This window comes from Rhinatrema bivittatum, chromosome 5, assembly GCF_901001135.1.
Source record: "Rhinatrema bivittatum chromosome 5, aRhiBiv1.1, whole genome shotgun sequence".
Classification (NCBI taxonomy): domain Eukaryota; kingdom Metazoa; phylum Chordata; class Amphibia; order Gymnophiona; family Rhinatrematidae; genus Rhinatrema; species Rhinatrema bivittatum.
In genome coordinates, this window is record NC_042619.1 from 30,087,049 (window position 1) to 30,099,909 (window position 12,861).

General features: G+C 47.7%; 1 protein-coding gene across 2 annotated transcripts in view; it reads right to left on the reverse strand.

Moving 5' to 3' along the window:
- The window catches only part of INTS4 (integrator complex subunit 4), a 133,970-nt gene that overhangs the window by 69,883 nt on the left and 51,226 nt on the right, over positions 1-12,861 (reverse strand). For both annotated transcript variants that reach the window (XM_029602195.1, XM_029602193.1), the window contains exon 10: positions 4,491-4,665. In XM_029602195.1, coding sequence (XP_029458055.1) covers positions 4,491-4,665 — 175 coding nt within the window. The remainder of the gene's footprint in view (positions 1-4,490; positions 4,666-12,861) is intronic.

The following is a 12,861-nucleotide window of genomic DNA, read 5'->3' on the forward strand; positions in this document are numbered from 1 at the left end:
GAAGTATTAACCTTTCAACATCCAGGCAGACAGGGAGAGGGCCTGGAGGTTGGGTGACGAAGGCAGCCGTTGTTCTGAGTGATCAGAAGCGGGTCCTTCCCCAGAGGAATGTACCGTGTACTGATAGGTCGTGGAGAATTGGAAACCAGACCTGGCGTAGCCAATGAGAGGCTATGGGAATCATCAAGCCCTTGTCCCTTTGCAACTTCACGAGAGTCTTCAATATGAGTGGAAGTGGAGGGTACACATAAAGGAGACCGCTGGCCCACGAGAGGGAGAAAGCATCTCTTGGTTAAAGATGTTGGCTGCGAGTGAGAGAGAGCGGTTGTGAATTGACGCAAAGAGGTCTATGTGAGGGTAATCCCAACGTTGGAATATTGAGTCTGCTACAGTGGGGTTGAGGGACCACTCGTGCGGTTGAAAAGTGCGACTCAGCTTGTCTGCCAAAACACTGTCCACTCCCGGCAAGTATGTGGCCCTGAGGTACATCGAGTGGGAAAGGGCTTCCACCCATATCTGTGCAGCTTCCTGACACAGGAGGTAGGAGCCTGTTCCCCCTTGCTTGTTGATGTACCACATGGCCACCTGTTTGTCTGTTTGAATTAGGATGACTTGGTTGGAAAGGTGATCCTGAAAAGCCTTGAGAGCATATCTGATTGCACGAAGCTCCAGGAAATTTATTTGGTGTTTGGCTTCCTCTGGAGACCAAATGCCCTGAGTTTGCAGGTTTGCAACATGTGCACCCCAGCCGAGGTTGGAGGCATCTGTTGTCAAAGTTATTTGAGGTTCTGAAGCCTGAAATGGAAGGCCTTGAAGCAGATTGGATTGGTTTATCCACCAAGCCAGCGATAAGCGGAGCTGGTTGGTGATGTGGACAATGGTGGACATTGGCTGAGAAGACTGAATCCACTGCAGTTTTAGAGTCCACTGCATTACTCTCATGGCCAGGCGGGCCATGGGAGTGACATGCACCGAGGTGGCCATATGACCCAGTAAGATCAGGAAGTGACGTGCAGTTGAGTGTTGTCGAGACTGCAATCGATGGGCCAGAGAGGTGAGAGTGAAAGCTCGATCCTGAGATAGGAAGGCTTTCACTTTTAAAGTGTCCAAGTCGGCCCCTATGAATGATAGGGTTTGAGAGGGAACTAGCCTGGATTTTGAATAGTTTATGAGAAACCCTAGGGAGATCAGGGTATGGCACATGAGACGTAGAGACGTCAGTGCAGCTTGCTGAGTAGGAGCCCTGATCAACCAATCATCGAGATAGGGGTAGACGTGGACACTTTGACTCCCAAGAAAGGCAGCTACCACTACGAGGCGCTTGGTGAAGACTCATGGAGCAGATGCTAGGCCGAATGGTAACACTCAATATTGGAAGTGTTTTGGGCCTACTAGGAACCGCAGGAATCTGCGATGTAACGGAGTAATGGAAATGTGTGTGTAGGCGTCCTGGAGGTCTAGAGAACAGAGCCAGTCTTCCCATTGGAGAAGGGGAAGAAGAGAACCCAAGGTCACCATCTTGCACTTTTCTCTTTGAAGGTATTTGTTTAAGGTGCGAAGGTCCAATATTGGGCGAACACCACCTGACTTTTTTGATATCAGGAAATACCGGGAATAGAAACCCTGCCCTTGTTGGAATAGGGGCACTGGTTCTATTACTCGGGACTGGAGGAGGAGGGAGACCTCCTGCTCTAGGAGCGATGAGTGGTCAGATGTTCCCCAAGTCAGCCGAGGTGGGGAATCCGGTGGAACAGAGAAAGAGTTGAGGTGGTAACCTTGGGTTATTACAGTGAGTACCCACTGATCTGTGGTGATTGTGTGCCATGGTTTGGAGAAGTGGCACAACCGGCCTCTGACAGGAATAGTCGGAAGTGGAGGCTGGGTACTGCTCTCTAGGAAGGAGTCAAAAGCCAGATGCTGGACCTGGCTGTGACTTTTGTACTCGAGGTTGCTTGGATTGGCCTTTTAGGTAAGGCTTAGAAGCTTGAGCCGTGTCCTGGTAGCTTCACGCCGGGGGATAGAATCTCCTCTGCCGGTAGAATTGTCTCTTGGAGTCTCTTCTAAAATAATGTTTGGAAGAGGAAGAGAGATCAGAAGGCAGAAAGGAGAGCTGGTGCAGAGTCTCTTGGTAGTCCTTGAGCTGCGCCACTGCTTCTTGAATCTTTTCTATGAAAAGATTATCCCCAGCACAGGGCAAGTCAACTAACCTGTCCTGTACTTCTGGTCTGAGGTCTGAAGATTTTAGCCAGGCCTATCTCCTCGCACTAATTCCTGCCACCAATACTCTGGAGGCGGTGTCAAAGATGTCATATGCCGAACGTACTTCATGTTTGGCAGCATCTAGACCCTTTTGTGCTAGGGCATGAAGTTGGTCCTGGAATTGCAGAGGTAAGGCTTCAGCAAATTCCTGAATCTTAGTAAACAGGGCCCTATTGTACTGGGTCATGTATAATTGATAGGAAGCAATGCGAGAGATGAGCATTGACCCATGAAATACTCGCCTTCCAAACGCATCCAGAAGTTTCTGTTCCTTTCCTGGGGGAATGGAAGAGTGGGGTTTGGAGCGTCGTGCCCTCTTCTGGGCTGATTCTACTACTACTGAATGATGATCTAGTTGAGCTCTCTGGAAGCCAGGGGCTGGCTGAACTAGATAGGTGGCATCTGCCTTACGGTTAACAGGTGCCACAGAATCAGGGTGCTCCCAATTTCTCTTTAAAAGGTCCAAAAGGATGTCATGAATAAGGATAGACATGATTTTCTTAGGAGCATCAAGAAACTGGAGAAGTTGTAACATCTGATGCCTAGAGTCCTCCTCTTCAGTCTGAAGCTGGAATGGAACTATTTCAGACATTTCTTTAACAAAGTTGATAAAGGACAAGTCCTCTGGAGAAGAACGCTTCCTTTCATCAGGAAGAGAGGGCTGTGAAGGCAGATCGTCTGAATCCTGGGACGAATCATCGGTCCAGGGATTGTAATGCTCATCACCAGCTCCCTTATGTTCATCAGAAGGGAGTAACGGTGTTATTCCGGAAGGTCCAGCCTAGGCATTGATGGCTTTGGAAGTGGGACCGAAGGCATCAATGGAGGCATCGCCAGCATCGAGGGAGGCACCGATGGAATCTGTGATATTGATGGGTGTGTCGGTGGTAGCACTCCGGAGGGCGGAATGGAGATCGGTGATTTTTCTTCTTCTTCCGATGACAAGGGTATCGGTGAGGAAGGAATTGGGGCCATCGGTTCTCTCGGATGCACCGGTGGAAGGGCACAGAGTAACTTGTCCATTCTTACCAATAGCGGTGCAAGCTCAATGGGTATTGGATCGGCGGCCGGCTCGGGAACCAGCATCGGCATCAATGGAGGTTTGAACCCCTGGAGTGCTTTTCCGATGGCCTCTTAGATCATCCGATCCAATTCCTCAGGGAAATCTGGGGCATGGATACCCCGTTCAGAGTAGGAGGCAGCACAGGTGTAGCCGGAGGGTCCACCGGTGAAGGTGGAATCGCCCATCCGAACACCTGTCCAGGTGGGGAATGCCTCTGTGACCCAGAGACAGAAGAGGATGGAGCCTTTTCTGTTCGGGACTTCTTTGTCGGTGGCTCAGACGATGTCGATGCCGAGGGCTTGCCTGTATCGGTGGCCTGAGCTTTATGGTGGCGGTGTCGATGTTTTTCTCGATGTTCCCCTCGGTCTTTCTCCTGAGGAGGAACAGAGGGGGTCGACACCCGTGGAGTCATCGAAGCCGGTCGGGCAGTAGTGGTTTCCCAGTGCTGGCGCGAAGTAGAAGGTGCTGGTTCAGACGACGTCCAAGCTATCGATGGCGTCGGGGTTTTTGGCCAAAAGAGAAGTCCCATCTTCTCCAGCCTAGCCTTGTGACCCTTTCGTGTCATTTGGGCACATTTGGTGCAAGTAAGGATATCATGGTTGGAGCCAAAACACATCACACAGACCGTGTGAGGGTCAGTGATGGACACTGTTCGAGTGCAGTCAGGGCACTGACGGAAACCCGATGCCATGCCCTCGACAAAATTTAGCCACGGTGCGGTCGATGGCCAGTAGGCCGCAAGAGAAAAACTCGACGGGAATCGACCGCAAGCAGGTAAAAAACTTACTGCTCGACCGCAGAGCAAAGATATGGATAAAGGGACCCCTGTGGGGTAAAATATTTTTGAATTTTTTGAAGAAGTTCCGTGAGGAAAGATTCCTGTCAGGAATCTCTGAAGAGCTCCTTAACCTGTGTGGCTACTGCTGCGCGTAAAAAAGAAGACTGAAGGGGGACCCCTGCTTGCTGCAGGGTTGGTGCTATGCTGGGCATGCCCAGTAGGTGCTAGTCGAAGTTCTAGAAACTTTGACGAAAGTGTTCCATGATTGGGCTCCATCCTGATGATGTCACCCATATGTGAGGACTACAATGATCCAGGACACTGCCTTTGGTTCAGGCCAGAGCAGTTATAAACAAGAAACAGAGCACGAATAGTTAGGCAAGTCCTTACCATACATCTCATCCTCCAAGCCATGAACAAAAGCTCCACAAGCTCCCGATTCGATCAGGTTCACAGCATCTGTGTCAATTTCTTCCTTGGGAGCATCGTCTCCCCATTTCCGGCCGCTTGAAAATTCCCCTGAGCTGTACAGTTCTTTTGCTCGCTCGTGTGCCGTGCGCTTCCTCTGCATGCAGAGAGAACATCATAAGTGATGCACAGCTGGAACCTGGAGATCTTCAAAGGGAGCGACCATTTTCAGCACAGTTTGAAATTTACCGTGCATGACTGGCACGGCCCAAGTCTTCTGCGATACAGAGGCATAGTCTACTAGCTGCAGGAAAAAACAAGGCAGCTGGGCAGAGCCGAAAGCTTTATAACATGGCCAGCTTTAAGGGCTACCAAAGCCCCCTCCAAAGATAATGTCCATGGGGCATTAGCAGGTTTGAAAACTCACATCTTTACACATTTATATCATTTCCAAGCAGCTAATTTGTTTTTCTTTTAACTAATTTTCTTACTGGTAGTTTCATTCTGCTTTCAAAGGGTTACAGATCTAGGAATGCAGACTCCTAGTTCTAGCACTCTGTGAGACCGCTGCTAAGTGTATGCTGACCCTCTTGCTTTTGTCCACAAAGCCACATCAGGGTATTAGTAACCGATATTAAAACTCTTGAAATTAGTTTTAGTTCACAAATGACAAGTAAAATCACAAACACAGAAGAAAATTCACAAAGGGGCAGTCTAGTAGTTAGACTTGGGGCTAAGAAACAGGAGATCAAGGTTCGAATCCTGTTCCTCCATTGATGCTCCTTGTCACCTGGTCAGGTCACTTTGCCTCCTGATACCCCAGGTACCAGCTTAGCTCTCTGGGGAAGGGACCTGTTGTAACTGTATGGAGGGGTGTTTAGAAGTAGCAAAACAAAACAAAATAAACACAAATTTTTTATGTACATAAAATAGTAATTACATGTATTTTACATGTATTAGTAACAAAACAAAAAGGCATTTGATATCACATAAACACCTCCAGAATATTAAAGCAATGTTATTGCAGATATAAACCAAGATTACCAAATAGGCAATTAGACCAAGGATAGGAAAACTGGTTCTTACCTACTAATTTTCGTTCCTGTAGTACCACAGATCAGTCCAGACTCCTGGGTTTTGCCTCCCAACCAGTAAATGGAGACAGAGAAAGTTCTACTGACCCTGCTACCTAACCTCGTGTACTACATGCAGCTCCTCAGTATTGAACGGTTTCAAAGCCTAAGATAACCCAATTCATCAAAAAACATTTCTTTTAAAACAATCTGCATTATAGTAAAACCAGAAAATAGACTAAGCTGACGACGCTCCCTCTCCAAAGATCAGGCGGGTTCTGGACTGATCTGTGGTACTACAGGAATGAAAATTAGCAGGTAAGAACCAATTTTCCTTTCCCTGTACGTACCGAGATAAGTCAAGACTCCTGGGATGTACCAAAGCTACCTACTCTGGGTGGGACCTAGAGAGTCCCACTTGCAAAAGACTCTCACCAAAGGATTGAGAATCTGTCTCTCCCACATCCAGACGATAGCATCTTGCAAAAGCATGCAGCGACTTCCAAGTCGCCGTCCTGCACATCTCCTGCGGAGAAACTAATTGAGCCTCCACCCACGAAGCAGCCTGAGAGCACATTGAATGAGCATATAAACCCTCAGGAACCGGATGACCCTTGGATATGTAGGCCGAAGCAATAGCCTTCTTAGGCCACCACATAATGGTAGTCTTAGATGCCTGCAAACCTCTTTTCAGACCACTCCACAAGACAAAAAGATGATCTGACCTATGAAAATCATTGGTAACTTTCAGATATCTTAATAATGCCCTGCGTACACCCAAAAACTTAAGCTCCCACATTTGAAGGGCAGAAGCATCCACATCTGGAAATGCTGGAAGTTCTACTGCCTTATTCACTTGAAACGCCGAAACTACCTTCAGTAAAAAAGAAGGTACCATACGCACAGACACCCCCCCGAGTCAGAAATCCTAAGAAACGGATCACGGCACGACAAGGCCTGTAACTCGGAGGAAATCAACCTTAAGCATCAAATCCTTAATCACCCTTCTGAGTGGTTCAAAAGGAGCCTCACACAAACCCTTGAGGACAAGATTAAGACTCCAAGGTGAGCAAACTCTCCACACTGGAGGACGCAAATTCTTTGCACCCCATAGAAAACGAATAACATCCAGATGAGGCGACAAGGAAGAACCTTCAGTTAGTGTAGCTGGGTTCAAAAAAGATTTGGATAAGTTCTCGGAGGAGAAGTCCATTAATGGCTATTAATCAAGGGATCTTTACTTAGGGAATAGCCACTGCTATTAATTGCATCAATAGCATGGGATCTTCTTAGTGTTTGGATAATTGCCAGGTTCTTGTGGCCTGGTTTGGCCTCTGTTGGAAACAGGATGCCGGGCTTGATGGACCCTTGGTCTGACCCAGCATGGCATTTTCTTATGTTCTTATGTTCTTACCTCTAAGACAACCTAAAGCAGCCACCTAAACCTTAAGAGAATTTAGAGCCAGGCCCTTGACCAAACCTTCCTGCATAAAGGATAAGACATCTACAACTGCAGCCTCCAGAGGCCATACACCATGCTCCGTACACCAGCTCCAAAAACCTTCCAGACTCTCACCATAGGAAAGACAGGTCGACTTTCTCCTAGCCTACAAAAGCATCATAATAATCACCTTGGGATAGCCTTTGCGCCTCAAACGCCTCCTTTCAAAAGCCATGTCACTAGACAAAAGTGAGCAGCCTGGTCTGAAAATATGGGCCCCTGACGAAGAAGGTCTGTTAGATGTCCAAAGCGAATCAGATCGTTCACGGCCAAGTTGACCAGATCTGCGAACCACGGTCAACGTGGCCAATCCGGAGCCACCAGCACCACTTTGCCCTGATGTTTCTCTATCCTTTGCATCATTTTGCTTATTAACGACCACAGAGGGAAGACGTACAGTGGTATCTCCCAAGGCCAAGGCACTACTACAGCATAGACGCCCTCGGTCCCGTGCTCCTTTCACCAACTGAAAAACCGAACCACCTTGACATTCCGGCACATTGCCATTAGATCCATGTGCGGTGGACCCCACCTCTCGCAGATGAGCTGTATCACTGTCTCTGAGAGTTCCCACTCTCCCGGATCTAAAAGCTTGCGACTCAAAAAATCTGCTTGGATGTTTTCGATCCCCACGATGTGCGATGCTGCAATCTGTTCCAGGTGAAGTTCCGCCCAAACGCATTAACCCCTAAGCCTCTTATACTACCGCTCAACTCTTAATACCGCCCTGCCGATTGATATATGCCACCGTGGTCGCACTGTCAGAAAGAACTCTCATCGACCGACTCTTCACCAAAGAAAGAAAAATTTGTAAGGCCAAGCGCACTGCCCTGGTCTCCAACCAGTTGATTGACCAGGAAGTCTCTTCCTCGGACCAACAACCTTCAGTGGACTGATTCTGACAAACTGCTCCCCAGCCAGAGACAGGCATCGATAATAAGTACCACCCAATCCGGAACCTCGAGTTCCACACCACGTACCAAATTGGTATGTAGTAGCCACCAAGACAATTTCTCGCTTCTCCATCGAGTGACAAGGAAAGATGAAATTCTTCTGAGAGAGGATTCCACTGAGCCAAAAGAGCCACCTGCAAGGTCCTCATGTGCATAAATGCCCACGGTACTAATTCCAGGGTTGACGCCATAGAGCCCACAAACTGAGCATCGGCAACAATCGCCAATCTGCCCCTGGAGCTTCTGAACACAGTCCTCTGTGAGAAAAACCTTGCCTAACCGTGTATCAAACCGGGCACTGACATACTCCAGGGACTGTGATGGCACCAACTGACTTTGACATGTTCCCTACCCAGCCAAGAGACTCGATTAAGCCTATCGCTTTCTGCACTGACCGACAACAAAGATCCTCCGACTTCACCCTGATCAGCCAGTCGTCCACATAAGGAACCACCAGAACACTTTTTCGCCGGGGAGCTGCCACCACCACCACCACCATAACCCTTGGTGAAATTCAATGGAGCCGTAACCAACCCAAAGGGTAGAACATGAAACTGAAAATGCTGACCCAGAACCTTGAACTGCAGAAACTGTTGGTGATCTGGTCGAATGGGGATGTAAAGCTATGCCTCAGTCAGATCTAAGGATGCTAGAAACTCTCCTTTGCAGACTGCCAGTATAACTGATCTTAGAGTCTCCATAGAGAAACGCAGAACATTGAGCGCTGAAGTCACCTTTTTCAAGTCCAGCATTGGGCGAAAAGTACCTTCCTTTTTTGGGACGATGAAATAAATGGAATATCTTCCGGTACCTCGCTCATCTCATGGAACTGGAATCACTGCTTCTAACTGGCGCAACCTGTGCGTGTCCCATTTGGCTAACTGTTTGACCAGCGAACCGCAAGGGGAAACCAGAAACAAATCTCTAATGAATAGCCTTCTCTGACAACACTGAGGACCCACTAATCCCGAGTAATTTTGGTCCACTCCCCAATAAAACCTCGTTAAGCAACCTCCTATACAAGGAATGTCGGAGTGGATCCGCCTCGCCTCACTGCAAGGACTTGGCTCCCGCTGTACCACTACCTGTGGAGTCACGGAAGGGCCTTTGGCATCCTCAAAAGGAGTGACCCCAGGACTGCCCCCGAAATTGGGAATAGACCTGAAAAAGCCTCTTGCCCTTAAGGTTTATCCTCAGGCAGTCTGTGTACCTTATTTTCTCCCAAGTTCTTCATCAACTTTTCCAAATCCTCTTCAAACAAAAGTTTACCCTTAAACTGCAGAGAACTCTACTGCGACTTTGAGGACACATCAGTGGACCAATTGTGCAACCATAATAGTCTCATGGCTGAGACTGTCAACACCATAATTCTTGACGTCCTTACCAAATCATGTAAGGCATCTGCCCCATAAGCAACTGCTGTCTCTACACGCTCCGCCCTACTTGCTTCGTCACAGGAACTTGGATGACTCTCCTGCAGCTGTTGAACCCAGCACAGACAAGTCCACTGCATAAAACTAGAACAAATAGCAGCTCTCAGGCACAGAGCAGACATTTATTATTTATTTATTTAGGGCTTTTCTATACCGAATTTCTTCATACCGATCAAATCCATTCGGTTTACATCGAACAATAGTTTTAAACAATAACAACATAGTCAATAAACATATCAGTAAGGAGCAGAAAGTGGCAGAGTCAAAAAGTTACATTATAACAAGGGCGAGCAACTGGGATAGTGAAAAGGAAGGAGACATGTCAAAAATCTCTTAAGAAGCACCTCCAACTTCCGATCTCACATGTCCTTCAATGCCATGGACCCCGCCACAAGAATAGTCATCTTCTTAGTAACGGCAGAGACTGTGGCATCAACCTTAGGCAGGGCAAAAAGCTCTAACGTCTGCTCGGGTAAAGGGTACAGTTTTACCATAGCCCTATTCACCTTCATGCCTGCATCGGAAGGTGCCCACTTCCTTTCTACCACCTTCTTTATGGATTTGTGATAAGGGAAGGCTCTAGCTGGACCCCCTCAGCCCATCCATGACTGGATCTGCCCCCTCCAAATCCGAATCCTCCTAAAGTACCTTGACCCCAAGGTCCAGAAGCGTCTGAGGAATTAAAGGTCCCAGTTCCTCCTGCCAGAACAGATAGACAGTCATCCCCTTCAAAAACCGGGACCTCATCCGGATCCTCTTGATGATCATCATCTCTGGGACCTGGATCCTCTGGCATATCAAGCCCCGTAGGATCCCTTGTATGCTCTGGGGAACCAACTGACCCCTCAGACTCTTCCCCATGAAGTCCCAGCTGAGAAGCAGGACCTACTACTTTTCGACGAGAAGGGACCCTTTTGGTAGAGGGCTGAGTCAATTTGGACCCCTTATCCTGTCCACCAGATGGTCGAATTTGTTTCCTGGAGGAACCCTCCTGCTGCTTAGCCAAATAGGCCTCGTGCAGCAACAAAACAAAGTCTAGTGAAAAAGGCTGTGAGGGAACAGATCGGGATGCAGCCTGCACGTCCTCCCCCTACGAAGCTTCCTGCTCCTCTCCAAAGCCAGAACAAGCCGGGGACAAACAGGGGGGGGGGGACGACGACACATCCCCTCCCACCAACGCAGGAACAGCCACAAAGGATTCCAAGATGGCCGCCATTCCCGCATTGAGCGGGAAGGGATCCTCTGCCAGCCTCAAGCTCCGACACACCGTGGACAAAGGGGAAAGTAAACACTGCCTTTTTGCACTTCCCTAGCCGGACGAGGCCCCCCCCCCCCCATTCAAAGCACAGCAGGAACACAGCCCCTCTCTGTTTAGCCGCGATTGTGCCGACCCGCACGTGCCACAGACTGACCCACCTTACCTCAGAGCAGCTCGAATACACAGACCTCAAACTGCAAAATCTTACACCCAGCCACCTGAACTAGGCAGGGGAAAAGTCATCGGCACAGCCCTCCTCTGTTTCTTTTTTTTTTTTTTTTTTTTAAATAAAACTTTATGAAGAGCCTGCTTTTTCTGGCTACAAAAAATTGCTCAAAATACTCTGGTTACAAATAGCCAGAGGAAAAAAACAAACAAAACCTTTTACCCCGAGCCTGCAACCATCTCAGTGGCCTCATAAAGGGGGTGGGATGCGGACCACCAGATTTACCCTCCCACGGGTGCAAGGACTGAGCATACACAAGGGTCATCAACCCCCCGCTCTTCCACCTGAACTGGACAGGGAAGGAAACACTAGGACCAAAAAAAACCCTGGGAGGAAGACTCCAAAACTCTAAAAATATCGTAAACATTGCAGAGCGCAGGTCTGCCAATCTACCATCTGATGGAGACAGAGAAATACTGAGGAGCTGCAGGTGGCACACAAGATTAGGTGGCAGTGTCAGTAAAACTCTCAACTTTGTGCTTCTGCTGGTTGGGAGGCAAAACCCAGGGGATTGGACTGATCTGGGTACATACAGGGAAATAAGGATTATTTAGTTTTAAGGGACAAATGTACATTGATATTGTTTTGTCTTTTTTTTTTTATTATGAATATTTTAATTCTTGTAAACACCTCGTTCTAAAATTGTAAAGAGCGAGTTATAAATTTTATTAAAAAAAATAAAGAAAAAAAATTTTTAAATCACAACAAAAAAGAAAACAAGAAAAATAAAACAAATACAATTTTTTCCTTCCACACCCCCTTCCCTGTATCTAAGCTGTTGCACAGCAGCCTGGTTCAGGGTTCTAGATAAATGCTTAGAGGAACAAGAAAAGTACTGCAGCGCAATTCATATAAGCACATGCCTTGTCTTTCAAAACCCCTACGATTATAAAACACATTATAAGAGGGTTTAAGCCTGGTCCTACCATCACGGCTGGGCAAGGATGTCCTTAGGTAATAGGCAATATCAGAGCTCTGGGGGCCCCCCCACACCGATGCAGCAACCCTGCCCCCTCCGACGTCTAAGATCCAATCCTCAGGAGCATTGGTGGGGCAGGAGCTGCAGCAGTTCGTGTGCGAAGACATCTGCACCAGGCCAGAAGGTACAGTGCCCCTCCCCCATTCTTTGATTCTAGGGGCCCCTTCCCTACCCCCACCCCTACCCCCAAGCTCTTCAATATCTCAGTAGGGGGGAATCCACTAGGGCTGAATTGTCCCGAGTGCTGCAGCCCTGCCCCCAAAATACAGTCCCAGTCCAGAACTAAAAGTGGCAGAGATTATGTCACAGCGTTCGTGGATAAGACATTCTTGGTCTCAACATACAGGAATGGCAATTTTCTGAATTTATTCCACTGATTTTGGATGAGTTGAGAAACCCTGTTGGATGCAATGGTTGATGCCGCTCAGTTTTATTTTTATTTAAATTTTGGGCTAGTTTCATAAATTTACAGTAAAAATTTTCATTTTTAGATTTTATATAGATATGCCTAGCCTGAAAAATGTGGATGCAGTAGGTTGAATGGTTTTCATTTCTTTCAATTTTGTGCTAGAGCCATAAGTTTTATGGGAAAATTTTAACTCCAATTTCCATATATATGTGCGCGCATACACACACAAACTGTGGTTGCTGTAGACTGAATGGCTTGGAAGATAATGTGTGCAAAGAGTCAGAGAAAGAAAATCACAAGGGGCCAATATTTAGCTGCAGAACGGCTAGTTAAGTTAGCCAGAAATCCATATCCAGCTAACTTAACGGGGACGTTCAGCAGCGCAGCAGCACTGCTGAATACACCCAGCTACCTTAAAGTTAGCCGGATAGGTGTATCTGGCTAACTTTAGGACCAGCCCTACAAAAGGACCAGACCTTGAGGCCAACTCTGCTCCTCTCCAAAACACCTTCCGCCCGCCC